We start from the raw sequence: 22,681 nt of genomic DNA on the forward strand, positions 1-22,681 counted from the left end.
GGGTTTTAACACTCTTATGTAGGTGTCATAACCAGCCATAAAACAACGCAATATATGTCACAACAGATTTAAATATGTGTCATGACAGTGTTATGACCATATTATGACAGTTTATGACAAGTTATGTCAGCTGTTATGACATGGTTATGACCGTGTCATAACGTGTTATGATGCTGGGTGTCAAGTAAGGTGTTGCATATTGTTAATTATGTTGTCCTATAGGCTATTACTGTGTTAGTCTGGTGCTATTATAACTGAGTAATCTTTGCAGTGATAAACACTTTACCTTCGTTTTTTACCATTGCTTTATCAGTGCCAGAGGGACTATCTTTCTGCACCTCTCCTTTTTGCAATTGGTTAGTCTGATCCGTGCATTCAAGATGAATTCCTTTCCAATCATGATCTGTAATGGCAAGAAAAAGTTCATTGGCTCAGTAACAATCATTCAATTAACAACAACATACAGTAGGCTACAGCTATCCCTGACAACCATTATCATTACAGCATGACCAATGGAAAACACAAACAGCAGAACCTTAGACAATTTCTATAACAATACAACCAAAAGGTGTGTGCTCAGCATACACTCCCAATTTTAGGTGAAACTCTGGCGAGCTCACCTGAAGCAGTTTGTACTTGAAGTTAAGAACTTTGTAGAGATGCTCCTCATTAGATTTCTGGTTGAATGAGCCCAGAGCAAAGGCCATTGCTTCATTTGCCTCTAGCTGGACATTATACCCCAGTATGCATATAGTTGCCAGTATTAAACAAAGCAGTACCAATATCTGGTAATTTGGCAGTACCATGTGTAATTTCTATTCTCAAGTCACCTTTACTTTGTAACTCAAGCAAGGCTGCGTACTACTCTGCAATGGAATCTCTGACATCCAAAATGCATTAAAGAGTAATGGAGAATGGGTGTGATGGCAGTAAGTTCCACCGTTCACTTTATTAATCCAAAAAATTAATCAAACAATGCAATCGCAGTCTAATATTTGTACTACTGCGACAGGTATTCATTGATATAAATGTTACAATAGCATTTGTGATGCATATGAGAGTGAAAAGTAGCCAAACAATATGACTGAGAGACTTGTCCAGATAGAGTGTGGGAAATAGAAAGACTGCGTGACCAACCAGTGTTTTGAGACCAATATACAGGCAATGACTGAAGAAACCTTTCAGAGAGCAAACTCTGCCTCTCCTTGTTCACAAAGTTGAAACTATATTTAGGATATATAAACTCAGCAGAAAAATAAATCCTCTCACTGTCAACTGCGTTTATTTTCAGCAAACTTAACATGAGTAAATATTTGAATGAGCATAACAAGACTCAACAACTGAGACATAAACTGAGCAAGTTCCACAGACATGTGACTAACAGAAATGGAATAATGTGTCCCTGAACAAAGGGGGGGTCAAAATCAAAAGTAACAGTCAGTATTTGGTGAAGCCACCAGCTGCATTAAGTACTGCAGTGCATCTCCTCCTCATGGACTGCACCAGATTTGCCAGTTCTTGCTGTGAGATGTTACCCCTCTCTTCCACCAAGGCACCTACAAGTTCCCAGACATTTCTGGGGGGAATGGCCCTAGCCCTCACCCTCCGATCCAACAAGTCCCAGACGTGCTCAATGGGATTGAGATCCGGGCTATTCGCTGGCCATGGCAGAACACTGACATTCCTGTCTTGCAGGAAATCACTCACAGAATGAATAGTATGGCTGGTGGCATTGTCATGCTGGAGGGTCATGTCATGATGAGCCTACAGGAAGGGTACCACATGAGGGAGGAGGATGTCTTCACTGTATCTCACAGCGTTGAAATTGTCTGCAATGACAAGCTCAGTCCGATGATGCTGTGACACACCGAACCATGACGGACCTTCCACCTCCAAATTGATCCTGCTCCAGCGTAACGATCGGTGTAACGCTCATTCCTTTGACGATAAACGCAAATCCGACCATCACCCCTGGTGAGACAAAAACGAGACTCGTCAGTGAAGAGCACTTTTTGCTAGTCCTGTCTGGTCCAGCGACGGTGGGTTTGTGCCCATAGCCAACTTTGTTGCCGGTGATGTCTGGTGAGGACCTGCCTTACAACAGGCCTATAAGCCCTCAGACCAGCCTCTCTCAGCCTATTGTGGACAGTCTGAGCACTGATGGAGGGATTGTGCGTTCCTGGTGTAACTCGGGCAGTTATTGTTGCCATCCTGTACCTGTCCCGCAGGTGTGATGTTCGGATGTACCGATGCTGTGCAGGTGTTGTTACACGTGGGCTGCCACTGCGAGGACGATCATCTGTCCGTCCTGTCTCCCTGTAGCGCTGTCTTAGACGTCTCACAGTACGGACATTGCAATTTATTGATCTGGCCACATCGTTAGTCCTCATGCCTCCTTACAGCATGCCTAAGGAACGTTCACGCAGATGAGCAGGGACCCTGGGCATCTTTCTTTTGGTGTTTTCAGAGTCCATAGAAAGGCCTCTTTAGTGTCCTAAGTTTTCATAACTGTGACCTTAATTGCCTAAGCTGTTAGTGTCTTAACGACCGTTCCACAGGTGCATGTTCATACATTTTTTATGGTTCATTGAACAAGCATGGGAAACAGTGTTTAAACCCTTTACAATGAAGATCTGTGAAGTTATATGGATTTTTATGAATTATCTTTGAAAGACAGGGTCCTGAAAAAGGGACATTTATTTTTTTGCTGAGTTTATATATGTACAAGTGCTTATAGAAAGTCTACACCCCCTTGATCAAAAAATAAATAAATGTGAGTTACAAAGTGGGATTGAAATAGATTTAATTGCATTGTTTTTGTCATTGATCTACACAAAATGCTCCAGAATGTCAAAGTGAAAAGAAAATTTTACAAATTATACAAATTCAATAAATAAAATAGAGTCATTGTATAAGTATTCACCACATTTGTTTAGGCAAAACTAAAATAGTTCAGAAGTAACATTTGGCTTAACAAATCACATACGTTATATAGACTCACTCTGTGTGAAATAATAGGGGTTGACATGATTTTTTAATGACTACCCCTTCCTCTGTAAGGTCCCTCAGTCTGAATTTCAAGCACAGATTCAACTACAAAGACAAAGGAGCTTTTCAAAAGCCTCATAAAGAAGGGTAGATGGGTAACAATAACAAATCAGACATTGAATATATATTTTTGCATGGTCAAGTTAATAATTATGCTGTGGATGATGTATTAAACCACCCAGACACATCAAAGATGCAGTCGTCCTTCTGAACTGAGCTGCAGGACAGGAAGGAAACAGCTTCACCATGAGTGATTGGTGATTGGTGATTTTATTGTTGAGTTCAATGGCTGTAATTGGAGAAAACTGAGGATGGATCAACAACATTGTAGTGACTCCACAATACTAACTTAACAGAGTGAAAAGAAAAATATGCATATGTATGCAACAAGGCACTAAAGTAATATGCAAAAAAACACAGCAAAGTAATACACTTTTTGGACTAAATGCAAAGCCTTATGTATACTTCTTCTTTGGTATCTTTGCGTTCACACATTTTGTTTGTGCATACTGCCACCTACTGTGCAGTACTGTGTGGTCAATCAATTTACATTTGTGATAAAACAATAAAAAAGGAAGGGGGAAAAGGAAAATACTGCACCACCAACTAACCCTACACATACAGTACCAGTCAACCAGCTTCATCAGGTAGTCATCTGGAATTTCAATTAACAAGACCTAGTCCATATTATGGCAAGAACAGCTCAAATAAGCAGAGAGAAACAACAGTCCATCATTACTTTGAGACATGAAGGTCAGTCAATACGGAAAAGTGCAGTTGCAGAAACCATCAAGCGCTATGATGAAACAGGCTCTCATGAGGACCGCCACAGGAAAGGAAGACCCAGAGTTACCTCTGCTGCAGAGGATAAGTTCATTAGAGTTAACTGCACCTCAGATTGCAGCCCAAATAAATGCTTCACAGAGTTCAAGTATCAGACACATCTCAACATCAACTGTTCAAAGGAGACAGCGTGAATCAGGCCTTCATGGTCAAATTGCTGCAAAGAAACCACTACTAAAGGACACCAATATGAAGAAGAGACATGCTTGGGCCAAGAAACATGAGCAATGGACATTAGACTGGTGGAAATCTGTCCTTTGGTCCGATGAGTCCAAATTTGAGAACTGCCATGTCTTTGGAGGGTCATATCAGGATGAGCCTGCAGGAAGGGCAGAGTAGGTGAACGGATGATCTCTGCATGTATGGTTCCCAACATGAAGCATGGAGGAGGAGGTGTGATGGTGTGGGGGTGCTGTGTTTTATTTAGAATTCAAGGCACACTTAACCAGCATGGCTACCACAGCATTCTGCAGCGATACGCCATCCACACCACCAGGCTGTGTAAGGGCTATTTGACCAAGAAGGAGAGTGATGGAGTGCTGCATCAGATGACCTGGCCTCTACAATGACCCGACCTCAACGCAATTGAGATGGTTTAGGATGAGTTGGACCGCAGAGTGAAGTAAAAGCAGCCAACAAGTGCTCAGCATATGTGGGAACTCCTTCAAGACTGTTGGAAAAGCAATCCAGGTGACTACCTCATGAAGCTGGTTGAGAGAATGCCAAGCGTGTGCAAAGCTGTCATCAAGGCAAAGGGTTGCTACATCTAAGACTAAAATATAACATTCATTATGATTTGTTTAACACTTTTTTGGTTACCATATTATTCCATTTGTGTAATTTCATAGTTTTTATGTCTACAATGTAGAAAATAGTAAAAATAAACAAAAACCCTTTTGACTGGTACTGTATATACCACTATTTAATACAAATCTACATCACCACCCCATTCCACTACTTTGACCCTAACTGATCCTACACCAGGCCAATGGACTGGGAGAAAGGGACTCTTTTGTTCAACACACTTCGTAAAACCTTGTACACCCAAGTACTTCTCTGCAGATGCCACCATAACATCTATTTTCTGTGATTTTCATTCCATTTCTGTGGTACAGCTGATAACCATGGCAATGAATGCTAAGAAGCAAACCTTACTGAAGAACAAATTTGTATCTGTATTGGCCTAGGCCTAGTACTCACCCTTGACCAATCATCCTCTACTCTCTTCACTGTCTCAGTATACAGCACCTTCTGTTCTACTCTGACCCTGGCAACCTCAACCTTTCTCTCTCTCATACCTTTCTCTCTCTCTTCTGATCCCCAGCAATACGGGCACCCCCACAATTGACACTCAGTGTTTCCCGTCGATACTACAAATTCCTTCGTCCCATGCTCTCCTGCACACTTCTCACATATCCTAATCTCCCTCCTACACACTGCTGCAACATGACCATAAGCTTGGCATCTGAAACACCTTAGTGGCTTCGGCACAAGTTATTTGGACTCACTTGATATCTGACATATCCTAACATGACTTTATCGGGTAAAGGTTCTGTTTCAAAACTCAAAAGGACAGACAATGTCTTCAGTTTCACCACGCTCACCACCTGGTCTGCGTCGCACCAATCGGAGAGTGTCACAGACACAGAGAATTTTCAATTTCAGTTGCTCCACCTCAATGCTACCCCAGTAATCACTCCTTTCAAAGGCTTCCTGATCCAAAAAGAAAAGCAAGTCACAAGTCTTGTCACTAGTCGCGTGAAGCAAGACATCCGCTCCTCTGAACAGAAAAACAAGTCCACTTCGAGCTACCTTTACAGATTTAACAGTTCCCAAATTATTTTCTCCCCAGCCTGAGACTACAGCCAAATGGCAGGGATCCACTTTATCCAATAATGTCCCTCCCGCTGTGTCGCTTTACTTGTACAAAAGGCCACAGAGAATAAATATTAGCTCAAAGTAGGAGAGCTGTAGCTCTGCCCACGCATGCTGAGCGTTCTCCAGCTTTGAGGAGAAGGAAGTAACGAGAGAAAAGTTATAAGTTCCAGTCATCTCCTGTGATTTCCTTTAGCTAGCATGCTTTGTTTTAGCCAAGGCCAGTGTGCGTCCTTCAGAAATGTGACTACATATTTCTTACTTTTCATGTGTTTATGTTGTGGACACACTCAGCTACAATTATTTAGTTTCTCTTTGTATTACTAATTAGTATTTTTCTGCACAATAAGAGCTAAGTGTAACGAACGTCGTTGGAAGAATGGTCGGACCAAGGCGCAGCGTGGTTTGGGTTCATCATCTTTTATTAAGGTGAACCAGCAACAAAACAAGAAAACAGAAACCAACGAAACGTACAGCCTTGTAGGGCTAAAAAGCAACAATACAAAATCAAGATCCCACAAACAACAGGTGGAAAAACGGCTGCCTAAATATGATCCCCATTCAGAGACAACGATAGACAGCTGCCTCTGATTGGGAACCATACCCGGCCAACATAGAAATACAAAAACTAGAGCACCCACCCTAGTCATACCCTGACCTAACCAAAATAGAGAATAAAAAGGCTCTCTAAGGTCAGGGCGTGACACTAAGATGTTAATATTTGTGTCAACTCTACACAGCTGTGTTCTGAGTGCCACTAAGAATGCGGATACCCCATTTCATGGGTGCACAATTCATAGGTTAGGCTGTAGAGAGCAGTATGAATGGCCAATACACACAATAGACTGATTGGAAAGGTGATTTCCCACAGTCAAAGTCCTGCAATAAGAACTAAGATGGACGTTATGGATGATAAACTGGTGAGTTTTTCTGATGCTACCAAACATGAATTTGTACACTGCAGTCAGTGCACAACAGAGCCAGAGGCGCTGTTAATATCATTAGCAAGCTATTTGTTTTCTCAGCAGTTTGAGTAGTGTCCTGTCTGACAGAGAAATGTGGCTGAAGTTAGCTAGCACTTACTGTAACTTGGACTATGGAGTAGCTAGCTACTAGTAGTGTTGGAAAAATGTAGGACTGGCATTTGGATGTAAACTAACGCTGTTGATGTCTGACTCTAGCTAGCTAGCTAATGGCTGAAGTTATTAGTGTAATAAACCTTCCATAAACAAATATAGCTAACTACCTTTCTTTGCCTATTCGTTAGCTGACTGGTGTTAGCTAGCTAGCTACAGAGGTTAGCTGCTGGATTTTGGACAAGCTAGCTAGCTAGCTTGTCAGCTGTGTTGTTGCCGAGCAACCGAGTTACTGACCTGGTTAAATAGAACTCTGAGATTTGGCTGAGTTGATTTGCAAAAAAAAAGGTGGTATCTCGATCCTAAAAGAGTTCATCGGCTGTCCCCATAGGATAACACTTTGAAAAACTTTTTTGGTTCCAGGTAGAAACCTTTCACAGAGGAGTTTACATAAAACCCCAAAGGGTTTTACCTGGAGCCAAAAATAGTTCTACCTGGAACCAAAAAGGGTTCTTCAAAGGGTTCTCCTATTGGGACAGCCAAATAACCCTTTTGGAACACTAAGAGTAGTGTAAGTAGATCCAATTGATATAACACCGCTTCTTATAGAATACATTTGTAAAGCTCATTCTCTCTTGCTCATTCTCCCTGTCGCTCATTCAAACTCACATACGTGCGCAGTTGCAGAGAAGAGGAAGAATGATATGTCAGACAACTTTTGAACAAGATAATATGTTATTGTCTCTTAATTGCCTCTTTACACAAAGCTAAATGTAAAAATGTAAGTTTCTTTTTTTAAGACTACCAAGCTGTCCTCAATTGGGGGAACCTCTGTCAGGGACGATGTCCTCAGGATTATGGAGTGTGTGTTTCTAAAAGGTTGTATAAATACACAACATGTATTAGGATTAAGCAAAACTTTACCATTTAAAATGGGTTAAAATTGTCATTATCCAACTTCTGTTTAATGTTGATATCCTCTTTCTTAAAATGTTTCAGATTGATGACTAATATATTAATTTCCACTTCAATATGAAGGGACAAAGGAGCAAACATGCCTTTGCTATGACTTTTTAGTGATTCTGTTCGAAATATTTTACTGTGCGTTACTGTTCTGTCATGTTGTCATGACTGTCCTGTGAGGATCACAATGGGTCAGATCAGTTTGGCAGAGGGGAGGATGGAACTGGAGTGGGGGTTTGACCCCTCAACACCCGGTCATAAATGAAGCAGGAGAGGACTCTCTCTCTACCCACCAGTATTGGCTAAAGGAATGTCCCTTTGTCTCCAGAGACTTTTTCCCCACCCAAAACTCTAACGTCCAAAAAGTGGACAATGGAACAATATTTCTAACATAAAGAATGTGGGGAATGGTCAGTGGGGAGATGTAGAAAACGAATGTCATATTGTTTTTCATTTTGTGATGTCATTAAAAACTGTATGGACGAAATACTGTAACTTGGAAATCTGTCAAGTTTCCATCCAATACGTTGTGCATAGGATATGAAAAATGATATAGATGTGATTTTAGGAGTCATAAGAGATAACTTCTAATCCTATTCTTTGCACATTAAGTAGCCACGTCCTGTGTGAGGTCAGAAGAGCGTGACAGACGGACGGAGCCATCCCCTTTGGCCAGAGTGCATAAAAAGCCTTGGTAACGAAATTAACATTAGACCAGAAAAGTGTGGAGCGGTCGCTACACGTCTGAAATGGTTGGAACTTTGAACCTCAACACGAGGTGAAGAAATGAACTCACCTTCCTTTAGACCAGAGAGACGAAGAGCTACAGCTCATGTCCATAGTGGTTTGAATCCTGAACCCTGAATAATCAACACGAGGAGGAAGAGGCGACAAACTCCCCCCTCAGACAATCACTGGTACAGTTGATTAGCTGTCCTGAGTCAAATATCTCAAACTCTTCAAACCATCCCTTCCTACTACGAGTCTCAAATCACTGTAGTACGATACTCTCATCACCCCACTGGAACCATCGACACAGCTGGCTTATCTTCAAATAAGCAGCTTCATGAGCGAATGGAAGAGTGAACTCTGTAGTTCTGTTCAGGACTACACAATGGACAAGGGAACCCACACGCAAACACATTCATGATTTCTTATTCCAAGCAGGCAGCGGTTCGTGTGCAAACTATATGATTTGCGTTACTGTGAGAATAATTCTGAAATGTCTCGACAATAAGTGTGCCTTTCTCTCTCTCTCTCTCTGTGTGTCTCTCGCTCTCTCTCTGTCTCTCTGTCTCTCTCTCTGTCTCTCTCTCTGTGTCTCTCTCTGTGTCGCTCTCTCTCTCTCTCTGTGTGTCGCTCTCTCTCTCTCTCTCTGTGTCTCTCTCTCTCTCTCTCTCTGTGTCTCTCTCTCTGTCTCTGTCTCTGTCTCTGTCTCTCTCTCTCTCTCTCTCTCTCTCTCTCTCTCTGTGTGTCTCTCTCTCTCTCTGTCTCCCAAATTCAAATTAAAGCTGCTTTATTGGCATGAAAAACATTGTGTCAATATTGCCAAAGCAACAATGTATACAATATACATTGCTATACAATTATAAACAATAACAAATAATAATATAAAGTGGCAGTAAATAATAATACAAAATTAAATATTAAAATAATAACAATAAAATAGTAGTAAAATAATAGTAAAATAGTAGAATGTAATAAATATAAAAATATAAATATGGAAAATGAATCTATAACTAACTTATAACTAAATAACGGTCATCTTCACCATTACATCAGTACTACAACTACTATCATCATTACTACCACTACTACTACCACCATCACTAAACTGCTATCATTACCATTACCACCCATACCACTACTATTTGGAATGATAAACAACAATAATAATAGTAATAACAATAATAGTAATAATAAGTAAGTTACTGCTTACTATGCAGATGTTATTATTCAGTGTCCCTCAGGCTATGGCAGGCAAATACATATTTGGCTGCAAGAGGAGCCATTGCTCCTTCGCCCATGAGTATTTTTAGTTTTTCCTCTGGGTTTAATAAGTTCAAATTTGGAATAAATGTAATCATTTCTGTGAATAAGGAATCTCTTTGTGAGGAATATTTATCACAGTAAAGGAGAAAGTGCATCTCTGTCTCTACCTCCCCTGTCGTGCAGTGACCACATACACACTCCTCTTTGGGTAGCCATGTCTTTTTATGTCTGCCGGTTTCTATTTCCAATCGGTGGTCACTCAGCCTGTACTTGGTAAGGATCTGTCTCTGCTTCGTATCTCTGACAGAGTAGAGATAATCAGCCAATTCATATTCTCTGTTTAGGGTCAGATAGCAATTTAGTCGGCTTTGGGATTTTGTTTCGTTTTTCCAATGTTGTAAATATGAGCCCTTTGATTGGTTCATGATTTTGTTTATTTGAATTCTTTCTTTTGAAGCAGTGCTGGTGTCAGCTTGGTTGGTGAGGTCCAACACCAGCTGACTGAGAGGGCTCGTTTCTGGCCTCAGCTCTTGGGTTTGGAGTGCTTTAAATTGCTGACTTGAATTTGGACTTGAATTTAGATGTAGCCAAAATTTGTATGATCTTTTCTGTATTTTTCTCTCTCTCTCTCTCTCTCTCTCTCTCTCTCTCTCTGTGTCTCTCTCTCTCTCTGTGTCTCTCTCTCTCTCTGTGTCTCTCTCTCTGTGTCTCTCTCTCTGTGTCTCTCTCTCTCGCGCTCGCTCTGTCTCTCTCTCTGTCTCTCTCTCTCTGTCTCTCTCTCTCTGTCTCTCTCTCTCTGTGTCTCTCTCTCTGTGTCTCTCTCTCTGTGTCTCTCCTGTGTCTCTCTCTCTCTCTGTCTCTCTCTCTCTCTCTCTCTCTGTGTCTCTCTCTGTGTGTCTCTCTCTCTGTCTCTCTGTGTCTCTCTCTCTCTCTGTCTCTATGTCTCTGTGTCTCTGTCTCTGTGTCTCTGTGTCTCTCTGTCTCTGTATCTCTGTGTCTGTCTGTCTCTCTCTGTCTGTGTCTGTCTCTCTCTGTCTCTCTCTCTCTCTCCCTCTCTCTCTCTCTCTCTCTGTCGTTGGGTAAAATGCCATATTGTGTCAGTCCGCTAGGAACCCTTGTCTCATGTAGTAAGTGTGTGTATTCTGTGTTATTATTTCGTTAGCTAGTACATAAATAATGAAACCAATTTGTGTAGTACTGAATAATGAGCAAGGCTGGGGTTTTTGCAGATGCAAGGAGGTAATAATTAATAAGCTGACTGTTTATCGATGTAATAGATATATACCTTATAGAGTTTAATTCAGGAGATGGTAACTCTTTAACTTCTTCTGTGGTGCCCCAAATCCTAATGAGTTAATTGTTACATGATTAATTTAATCGGGTAACAATTAAACATAGTTAGTGGATTAAATAAATAACAGTCATCAGATTACTGAAGGAAAAGTCACGACAATGTCCTGCATGCCCACAGTATGCCAATTATTAATGTTTTTTTATGCTTACAGTAAGTGCCATGAAAAAGCCAGAAAACTCAGTAGGTTGATGTGTTACGGGTCCTCTGGAAAGTCCTAAAATATGCCCTGACCGCGGTGGTGTAGGATGCAAACTATGTATATGAGCAACTTGCTCTTTTTTAAAGACATATCTAAGCTATAACTGCCACAAAATGTGTCAACTACCACCATGGAAATACCCATAGGCAGCTGAGTCCACAAAGTTTCTTCAAGAATGTCCTTTTCTAGTTTTCGTTTAAAATATAAAATTGATACAGATGTAATGTGCTGATTCTCTTCACTGCAGATCTGACCCATCACACGACTCTTCAAGAGAGCCACTACGCTCCAGATCGCCTTCTGTGCTCAGCGGACCTTGATGAGGCTCTACCCCATCAAACCATGCTTATTAATCATTAAACAAATAAGACAATTGGCCTTTATATACTCTGTGTCCCAGTCTTTCTATGCATGTAATGTCTGTGGGGGAATTTTGAAACAATTACTGTATGCAGATGTGCGAAAATTTGTGATGTAGATTTGTTTTTGCCATTGCTTGATCTGTTTAAAATGTAAGAATATGTTTCAGATTAACTTTAATTGGTGACTATGGAAACAAATAGAAATGTAATGAACAATGTTTTCAATATCCAACTTTATCCTCAGCAATATATTTTACAGTACACTCTTCGAAAAAAAGGTGCCATCTAGAACCTTAAAGAGTTATTCGGCTGTCCCCATAGGAGAGCCCTTTGAAGAACCCTTTTTGGTTCCAGGTAAAACCCTTTTGGTTCTATGTAGGACCCTTTCCACAGAGGGTTCTACGTGGAAAGGCTTATCCCTGGAACAAAAAAATGCTTATCCTATGGGGACAGCTGAAGAACCCTTTTGGAACCTTTTTTTCTAAGAGTGTAGGTAACAAGCTGTAGTCAGGTAGTCATTACCAGGTTATGATGAGATCTTAACTATGACCAGTAGGCTGCTTAACATAGGACATAATATAGTGGTCACAATTATGACCAACTGGTCGTTTGGTGGTCAGAAAATTACGTCATATTCTGGTCAGTAAAAATATTGTAATGACCTGGCTAGATCCTAAATGAACTAATGGATTGCGTTTACGAATTCCCGGTTTATTAACCAAACTCAACACAGGTTACTGTTTGGCCGTAGCCCACGCCAAATAAATAAAGGAAAACAGTGTCTAACAACGGTGACCCATCTCTTGTGAAGACCAGACGTAAAGAAGGAGAATAGCATATGGTCTTAAACTTGCGGTGCTAGTTGAACTACATGTAGTTCACTGCAGGCTGTGCTTTAGGCTGTGCTTTGTACTGTAGGCTATTTTTATTTGTAAGATACTGTAGGTCCGTCTCATGGGCAGTAGTTTGCACTATCTACAACAGTACGAGAGGTGGCAGCATAGGTAAAAGCTAACTAACAATTTGCACCTATTTTCAAAATAACCGGAAATAGCAGTGAATGCGGAAGACGAAAGATGGAGGCGGCTGTGTTCATTCTGTCGCTGGTCGACTGCTGTGCTTTGATTTTTCTGGCGGTGTACTTCGTATCCTTTTCTTGAACATGAGCGAATACGTTGTGTACTGGATCTCTATTGGTATTCTTTGTTATAATCAATACGTTTTAGTGCTCGTGCTTTGTGGGTACCTGTCTGTGGCAGACGGTGCTAGTTAACGTTGCCAGTGATTTAACTATGATCAAACGGATCAATCCAATCCGTGCTGCTCTGTCTTGATAAACGGACGTTGGCGAACTAGCCAGCAAGGGCCAGTGAGCCAACGTCCTGTTCGTCCTTTGCACTGTAAAATGTCGATCTTCTGGCTGTCGACAGCAGTGTTGACATATTTTAGATGCGGTATCTGCTGCTTGTTTTTTTTCCTAGCAAAAGTTCAGTGGTTACTGCTTAGACTGTTTAAGCTCAGACTGTCAGTCCTAGTTTCTCACACAATACCCGTATTCAATGGCTTCCTTAGCTGACATTCAGAATATAGAGAAACTGTTACTGTATAGCTAGCCTGATACATCTCTGCCCAGACAGTTTACATACCTTAACTTCATGAATAGATAATTACCCTCTCCGATCTAGAGTGTGACTACATCAATGCACGAGCCTGCTGTTCGAAGTTAAACCGAGTAAGCACAGTTGTCATGGGTCATCTTTCAAATATATATTTTTTCATGTACACACTGCTAGCTGGCTCTCGAGAACCCAGGGGGCATAGCCTTCCTTTAGGGCTCTCGGTTAAAGGTGTAGACCACAGCTGGCTCACTGTAAACTAGAATCCCAACACTGTTTTAACGGTTGGAAACATTCAATGTCGTTTGTGATAAGGTTTTGGAAACTTCTGGGACGTAGCTTTCACATTAGCGAGAAATAATATTTCAAATGCCAAAAGATACACTTGTGAATCGCAAATCGAGCATCACCGGGCCACATTTTGGTGTGCCGGCGTTTCCCAATGATCTTGAATTTTTGATTTCGTTTTAAGTAATTGCTGGCAGAGCACCCAGCTAATAAAGAGCGATATCCCACCTTGTTACCCACTCCACAAATCCGGGAGGCAGCCTGTGGTCAAAACGAATTCTTTTTGACCACAGAACGGGTTAACCGGGAGAGCTAAATCGAACTCCCTTCATTGGAACATTAGATTCCGTCTGGAGTATTTAAAATATAAAATAATTACACAGCAGGGTGTAACTTTGCCAATCTGTCTACTGTAAGTGTATCTTTTGTGTTTTTTCGTTGCTGATATGAAAGTTAAAGCTGCAATATGTAACTTTTTGGCCACTGGGCCAAATTCACATAGAAATGTTGTTATAGATCTGTCATTCTCATTGAAAGCAAGTCTAGGAAGAGGTAGATCTGTTCTGTGTGTGCGTCCTATGCTTCCGTTACATTTAGTTGTTGCGTCTTTGCTTTAGGTTTTGTACACCATCTTCATTCAAACAGCTGAAAATACAATATTTTTGGTTATGGAAAATATATTTCACAGCAGTTTAGACGCTACAATGATTCTCTATGTAACAGTGTAGGTTCCGTCCCTCTCTTTGCCCCAACCTGGGCTCTAACCAGGGACCCTTACACACATCAACAACTGACACCCCACGAAGCATCGTTACCCATCGCGCCACAAAAGCCGCGACCCTTGCAACGCAAGGTGGAAACCCTACTTCAAGTCTCAAAGCGAGTGACGTCACTGATTGAAACGCTATTAGCGCGCACCACCGCTAACTAACTAGCCATTTCACATCGGTTACATCTACACTATACTTGCTTGTTTTGTCAGAAACTGAAATTATGCAAACGTAGAATTTTAGCAATCAGGAATGGCGAAGCATTTTTATTAAGTTCCAAACATTTCCAAAATCCTATTGCAAGTGAAGTGTATTTACGTTTAGACAGAGCATTTGGGTAGGGTCAGGACATTTCCAACTGCAAAAAGGGATGTGGAATGCCATAGAGCCCCACAGTGGAGGTGTCATAATACCCATAATACCTGTCAAACAGGAAAGTGGTTTCAATTGTTTTCAACCATTAATTTTTCCCGTATGGGATTTTTAGAAACACTTAAAATAAGGGCTGGGTTTCGTGTAGGCTTACCCTGTCGTGATGTTTTGATAACCATGTAAATCTATCTCGGACAAGGGGACTTATCAATATATTATGCGTTATTTACTATGATTTGAAAATGCTAATTAAGATCAAAGTAGACATGCAAAATGACAAATCCCTGCAAGCTCCTGCAGACCATCACAAGCTGACACCTTTGCTAACAGGTATTGTGTCAATTTAAAACTCGCATAAGGCAGTTCCGAGAATTGTACATTTAATTTATTCATTACTACATTTAGCTAACATTAGATAGTAAATCCAGAGATTCCTACCTTTGCCTTGATTCAGCAGTCCCGTCCAGATTATCATGGCATTTGTAGTTCTTTATGATAGCCACATTAGCAGCTAATTAGCGTTTCATTTTTGGTGGGTAAATACAGGCAGATATATTGATAAAAGTCACTTTATCCTAGAGAGATTTACACAGTTATCAAAAAGTCACTCAAGGGTAAGCCTACATGAAACACAGCCCTTATGCATGCATGAGGCATGCATGCATGAGAGCATCAGCTGTTCCGGACGACTGTGATCACGCTCTCCGTAGCCAATGTGAGTAAGACCTTTAAACAGGTCAACATTCACAAGGCTGCGGGGCCAGACGGATTACCAGGACGTGTGCTCCGGGCATGTGCTGACCAACTGGCAGGTGTCTTCACTGACATTTTCAACCTCTCCCTGTCTGAGTCTGTAATACCAACATGTTTCAAGCAGACCACCATAGTTCCTGTGCCCAAGAACACTTAAGGCAACCCACCTAAATGACTACTGACCCGTAGCACTCACGTCCGTAGCCATGAAATGCTTTTGAAAGGCTGGTCATGTCTCACATCAACACCATTATCCCAGAAACCCTAGACCCACTCCAATTTGCATACCACCCAAACAGATCCACAGATGATGCAATCTCTATTGCACTCCACACTGCCCTTTCCCACCTGGACAAAAGCAACACCTACGTGAGATTGCTATTCATTGACTACAGCTCAGTATTCAACACCATAGTACCCTCAAAGCTCATCACTAAGCTAAGGACCCTGGGACTAAACACCTCCCTCTGCAACGGGATCCTGGACTTCCTGACGGGCTGCCCCCAGGTGGTGAGGGTAGGTAGCAACACATCTGCCACGCTGATCCTCAACACTGGAGCCCTTCAGGGGTGCTTGCTCAGTCCCCTCCTGCACTCCTTGTTCACCCATGACTGCGTGGCCAGGCACGACTCCAACACCATCATTAATTGTCAGACGACAACAGTGGTAGGCCTGATCACCGACAACAACAAGACAGCCTATAGGGTGGAGAAAAGAGACCTGGCTGGGTGGTGTAAGAATAGCAACCTCTTCCTCAACGTAACCAAGACTAAGGAGATGATTGTGGACTACATGAAAAGGAGGACCGATCACGCCCCCATTCTCATCGACGGGGCTGTAGTGGAGCAGGTTGAGAGCTTCAAGTTCCTTGGTGTCCACATCACCAACAAACTAGAATGGTCCAAAGCCTATTCCCCCTCAGGAAACGAAAAATATTTGGCATGGGTCCTCAGATCCTCAAAAGGTTCTACAGCTGCAACATCGAGAGCATCCTGACTGGTTGCATCACTGCCTTGTACGGCAACTGCTCGGCCTCCGACCACAGGGCACTACAGAGAGTAGTGCGTACGGCCCAGTACATCACTGGGGCTAAGCTGCCTGCCATCCAAGACCTCTAAACGAGGCGGTGTCAGAGGAAGGCCCTAAAAATTGTCAAAGACCCCAGCCACCCCAGTCATAGACTGTTCTCTCTACTACCGCATGGCAAGCGGTACCGGAGCGCAAAGTCTAGGACCCAAAGGCTTCTCAACATCTTTTACCCGCAAGCCATAAGACTCCTGAACAGGTAATCAAATGGCTACCTGGAATATTTGCATTGTGTCCCCCCCAACCCCTCTTTTACGTAGCTACTCTCTGTTTATCATATATGTATAGTCACTTTAACTATACATTCATGTACATACTACCTCAATTAGCCCGACTAACCGGTGCCCCTGCACATTGGCTACCCGAACTATCTGCATTGTGTCCCACCACCCGCCAACCCCTCTTTTACGCTACTGCTACTCTCTGTTTATCATATATGCATAGTCACTTTAACCATACCTACATGTACATACTACCTCAATCAGCCTGACTAACTGGTGCCTGTATATAGCCTCGCTACTGTTATAGCCTCGCTACTGTATATAGCCTCACCACTGTTATTTTTCACTGTCTTTTTACTGTTTTTTATTTATTTACTTATCTATTGTTCACCTAATACCTATTTTTTACTAAAAATTGCCCTGTTGTTTAGTAAGCATTTCACTGTAAGGTCTACTTCACCTGTTGTATTCGGCGCACGTGACAAATAAACTGATTTGATTATTTTAAGTGTTTCTGAAATCCCCTATGGGGAAAAAGGAATGGTGGAAAATGTATTGGAACCATTTCCCTGTTTGACCGCTTGATTTTATGGGTATTATGACTCATACTGTGGTACTCTATAGGACTCATGATAAGTACAAGCTGTGCACCTGAGTGCAGAGCAGACATGAGACAGAACCTCACATTTTGTTAATGTTGGTGTAGGTTAAGGGAGTGAACATTATTTAAAATAAGGGTCAAAATATATTTGACCTAAACCCTCCCTGAATGCTTAAAAAAATCAGCCCTCCCCTATACCCAAAATAATAATTAAAACATCAAGTGGATAGCAACTTTGACTCTCCTGAACTGCCACCGTAGTCCTACACAGCACAGCCATTGGTTAGACAGCAAACAAAAACATTTTTGATTAGCAAAAGCAGAACAGGCCAGGGCTCAGGGTTGGATTATCCATTGCAGTGTGTAATGTAGCCTAGTTTCATTTACACCATCCCAGCAGCTATCTTAGAAATCTAACTTTGCTCTGTGCTTCTCATACATGCACTTTGTAGCCTATAGGCTATGGATCATTTGATTGAGACCACACTAAGTAGCCTATAGGCTATGGATCATTTGATTGAGACCACACTAAGTAGCCTATAGGCTATGGATCATTTGATTGAGACCACACTAAGTGGCCTATAGGCTATGGGTCATTTGATTGAGACCACAGTAAGTAGCCTATAGGCTATGCATCATTTGATTGAGACCACACTAAGTGGCCTATAGGCTATGGATCATTTGATTGAGACCACACTAAGTGGCCTATAGGCTATGCATCATTTGATTGAGACCACACAAAGTAGCCTATAGGTGCACTTGATATTGAGTGCCCAGCGGAGAATCAGAGATGAGGGGCGGTATCGGACACACATTGATATATAGCCTAATAAGCAACTACTTCTAAAACTCAGAGAAATATTGACATTTCGATCTATTACAAATTACATAACCCTGTCCTGGACTAGATTAAGAAAATACTAACCCCTCCCCTTGACTAAAATTGAAAAAGCATGACCCTCCCCCATTTTCCTTCAGGTAACCATTCTAAATGTTGATCCATCCCTAAATCCATTTGAATGAAATCACTTTTTGTCAGGATCCCTTTTTGATTTAAACAAAACTTTCCATACATGTTTGCCCATGGAAAAAGTGGTCAGAAAGTGACTTTTTGGACCTGATTGCCAAAAGGTTCAGGAGATAAAGGTGCTAACAGTTTACCAATTTTGCGTACCCCACCATACCATGAGACACTGGAAAAGATAGTTGAGTTTAATATCATTTAAAAGCTTACAAACAGTTTTGTCAAACTATTTTATTTCTTGGAAAAATATTTTTGGAATACAAATTGTCATATTTTTTAAAAACCTTTTAATGTAAATTATCAAAAAACAGATAAACTCCAAATATTTTCATATTCTCATATATCCTATTTCACATAATCTGAGGTTTCTGTGTTGTGCCCGCCATCGGTTGAGACACAACATGGTCTTGAATACAGGGTGGGTGTCATTTCAATCATAGAAATGGAATTCATAGAATGGAACTATCCCTTTAGACCACTGCAATTTAGCTGGTATACCATTGACATTTAAATTGAATTGACATTTTAACTTCTAATTACTACCACAAAGATGACCGCCCATCGTCGACTGTCAACGTAAATAGTTATGTCAATTCTATTATCTATATTTCTATGATTTCAATAGGTTTCCTACGAACGATTGACAGGATCATTTAAAACAACAGATATAGCCATTCCAGTCAACATTCGCTGATGTGTGGACCTCCAACCATCTTTGTGGTACCATTTGAAATTTGACATTTCAATTTTATTCCCATATTTGTACATTTATCAGCCAAAACATGACACCCACCCTGTATTCAGGAGCATGTTGTGTCTTAACCGATGACACAACACAAAAATCTTGTAAAATATGGTCTAAGCTACAACATATGCGAATAGCGCTTTTAAATAATTAACAAAGGTAAAAAAAAAAAAAAAAGACATTACAAAAATAAATCTACTAATTATCAAACAATTTGACAACCCTGTTTGTAAGCTTTTAAATGATATAAATCTCATCCGTTTATCTTTTCCAGTGATGACGACATGGTATGGTGGGGGTATGCAAAATGGGTTAACTTTGAGCACCTTTATCTCGTGAACGTTTTGGAATTCAGGTCCAAAAAGTCACTTTCTGAGCATTCTACAATGGTTAAATAGGCCTATGTATGGAAGGTTTCATTCCAATCAAAAGAGGTGCAGTCAAAAAGTTACTGAATTCAAATGGATTTACCCTACATGTAGTTAGTAACGTTCAGCTTCCTGACTTATACTTCTGTGGCCCGTTGTCTCCAGTTGTCTTTTTATTTATTGCGTCCTGTATGCTTGTGCTCATATACTTATCATAATGTGTATCTGCAGTGGGTTGTACCAGAGCTGGTAGGCCAGGCCCTGGCAACAGTGCTGATGCTTGTCTCCCTTCACTGGTTTGTCTTCCTACTCAACCTGCCTGTGGCCGCCTGGAACATGTACAGGTAAGTACGCTGTACCTACTGTTTGAGATGACAACTGAATGTTAATGATCAACGGCAACTTCTTTTCTCATTTAAACAGTAAAGCCACTTTTGTGTATGAGGAGATGTCAGCAGTGGCTGTGTGTGAACCTTACAATTCACTTCATTTTTAATTCACATTGAAATTAATTTTGTGACGTCAGCATACAAACATAACACAATAAATTACATGCAGTACTGAAAACTGGAAAGTTAATATACAAATCACACATTTCCATTTTCACATTCTACTGTGACCATGTATTGGGCCTGCATCTGTCCTATGTCCCATTGTTTACCAGGCTAATAGCTAATGAAATGAAACTTGCCTTCCTCCTATTCTTACTGAACAATGAGACCCTTAATCTCCTTCTGGAGGGCAGCAGCTGAAATCATTGGGCAAGATTGTGTGTGGGGTCCTCTATGATGCTCTTGGCCTTGTCCCTTGCCTGTTTGTCATAGTGGCTCTGAAGCCCCCTGCATTGCAGCCCGCAGAGCTTGAACCCTATGTTCACAGTCCGCCTGAGGATACCCTTATTAGCCACTGACTGCCCACCGTAGCAGGCCAGGAAACAGAAAGTCAGCACATTCTCTATATGGCAGGTGTAGTAGTTGGAGAGTATTCAGGTGTTGACATTCAGTTGTCTGTCTGCGCAGGAGGTACAGTCGTGGTTGAATTTTTTTTTATTGATGTTCTGAGTGTTGGCATTAAAAGAGGGTGTGCTGTCCATGATGGTTCCCAGGTACCTACAACTCCACACACTCTATCTCTTCACCAATCAGGACTAGGTGGTTCACTGTGTCTGCCTTTCCCCAGAAATCAGTGAGCAGTTTTGTTGAGTTTGAGGTAGTTGTTATTGCACCAGTCATGAACCCTGTTTACTTCTGTTTGGAAATGCAGTGTGTCATCTGGTGGTGTCATCTGCATATTTCACTGCCAAGCAGTTCCCATCGGAGCCTTTCAGGTCATTGTTGTATATGAGTAATAGCACTGTAGAGATGACAGTTCCTTTTGGGGAACCGGTAGATGTACACGAGGAAGTGATGTTATTGAACTTGACATACTGCCCCCTGCTCAGCAGGAAGTCCAGCACCCACAAGTAATACTAGAACTATCCTAGCCCATGTAAGCCCCTTTCAAACTCCCCAACTCTTAGAGATATATCCCATCCCCAAGCAGTTTACTACAATACCATGGGTGTTCTTTTGTTTCAAGTGTTGTTAGTTTCCCTCTACCTATTGTTTATCTGACAGGGTTTGGAAGGTGCCCATGGGAAACATGGGGGTGTTTGACCCCACTGAGATCCACAACCGGGGACAACTAAAGTCTCACATGAAAGAGTCCATGATCAAACTCGGCTTCCACCTGCTCTGCTTCTTCATCTACCTGTACAGGTAAGAGACTCCCTTGCTGTCTGGGATTCTATATGCTAGCCGCTGTCATATGTTACTGTACTAACATAGCTAATCTTACTGCTTAGTACAGGATAACTTTGATTTTTAGCCTGAGCTTAAGTTTAGTTTTGAAGTCCTTTCTTCACTTGTCACACGCTTCCTTTCTCCTCCACAGCATGATCCTGGCACTGATCAACGATTGAGACCCCCATGGCCGTTTTAATCCATTTGGCCAAATCACAAACTAATCAGTATGTGGTGTTCAATATGTCCTGGTCCTCAGTCCTCTGCTCAGCTGGAGTCGCATGACCTTACCCCCCCCCCCCCCCCCCCATTCCTTCTGTGTTCTCATAACTGCCCTGGAATTGTGTGTGTGCTCGCTTGTGCACGTGGGTATGTGTGTGTTCTTTCGTTCAGCCTGTGTCCAACAATGCTGTCCATGCACTGCTCCTCTGGGCAGATGGAAAACATGACAATCGTACAGGCTAGATGGTGCATACGATTTAGCATTTACAGCCAAGAGCCAATCACAACAGCTAGCACATCCTCTTGCAGCCTGCCGAACATCATCTTTGATATGTCAATGCCATATTTGATTGTCATATTTATTTTGTTGTCTCTTGTCAACATGCTGGAAAATCCTTGAATTGAATATCCTTAGCAGAATACTAACCTGTGTTTTGGCAAATCTATTTCTATTATATTTTCTTGCAGAGTCTCTTATTAACATCAATAAGTTATAGATCTGACATCCCCTGACTGCTGAAAGGTGCACATTTGATTGGTATTATAAAACAAAGTGTTCTCAGGGGGAATACATGCACCTGGATTGGAAAATGTTTTTCAACCCTATTTTATCACTCTTACTGTGTATCAATGGGCAATATAACCTTGGGCTCGAATCAATCCGTAGCGCTGAAGAGCTGCGCTGTAGCGCAATTTCATTTAAGGTAATTTCCAATTGAGCTGACATGCAGCATTTATCATGAATGCAGTCTCCGCGAACATTGCCTTTACATTTGTATCGCGCTTCAGATTGAATCAAACCCCTTGTCTGTATGATAGTTGTATTACATGTCACTATGTATGACAGAAGCACATTTATTACACATCACTATGTATGTCAATGTGAACATTTTATTTGTGCTGTTTGAGAATGACCATGTTCCAGCCAAATGTACTCCATGGGGAAGGGCGCGTGTTCCGATTGTTTAAATCAAACTAAAATGACTCAAGTTTTATTTTTGCTTTTGAAAATTATTTGTGGGGTTTCTTAAATAAATAAACTTGAAAGATAACACGTTGGTGTCTTTTTCTTGTGAGATTGTATTAACCCGTATTGAGGTAGGGCTAATACAAAGTGAAACC

The 22,681-nt window shown here is 41.4% G+C and overlaps 1 protein-coding gene across 2 annotated transcripts; it reads left to right on the top strand.

Moving 5' to 3' along the window:
- The first annotated feature begins 12,737 nt into the window (after nt 1-12,737).
- cnih4 (cornichon family AMPA receptor auxiliary protein 4) lies at nt 12,738-22,611 on the top strand. Of its 2 annotated transcripts, XM_014168978.3 has the most exons (5): nt 12,738-12,857; nt 13,376-13,444; nt 19,788-19,900; nt 21,173-21,313; nt 21,489-22,611. In XM_014168978.3, exons 1-5 carry the CDS (start codon nt 12,789-12,791, stop codon nt 21,514-21,516), a joined length of 420 nt encoding a protein of 139 aa, XP_014024453.1. In that variant the 5' UTR covers nt 12,738-12,788; the 3' UTR covers nt 21,517-22,611. The 2 variants fall into 2 exon arrangements, with proteins under 2 accessions (XP_014024453.1, XP_014024462.1); XM_014168987.3 differs by lacking the exons at nt 12,738-12,857; nt 13,376-13,444 and adding an exon at nt 12,890-12,908.
- Nucleotides 22,612-22,681: the final 70 nt, after the last annotated feature.

Source organism: Salmo salar, chromosome 02, assembly GCF_965601325.2.
Source record: "Salmo salar chromosome 02, fSalSal1, whole genome shotgun sequence".
In the NCBI taxonomy this organism is placed as follows: Eukaryota; Metazoa; Chordata; class Actinopteri; order Salmoniformes; family Salmonidae; genus Salmo; species Salmo salar.

Bases quoted from the DNA above. Each gene is read 5' to 3' on its own strand.
- cnih4 (XM_014168978.3), top strand. From the start codon at position 12,789: ATGGAGGCGGCTGTGTTCATTCTGTCGCTGGTCGACTGCTGTGCTTTG. The intron at 13,445-19,787 runs GTAAGCACAGTT...GTGTATCTGCAG, and splicing joins GCTGTTCGAAGTTAAACCGA to TGGGTTGTACCAGAGCTGGT. The intron at 21,314-21,488 runs GTAAGAGACTCC...TCTCCTCCACAG, and splicing joins TTCTTCATCTACCTGTACAG to CATGATCCTGGCACTGATCA.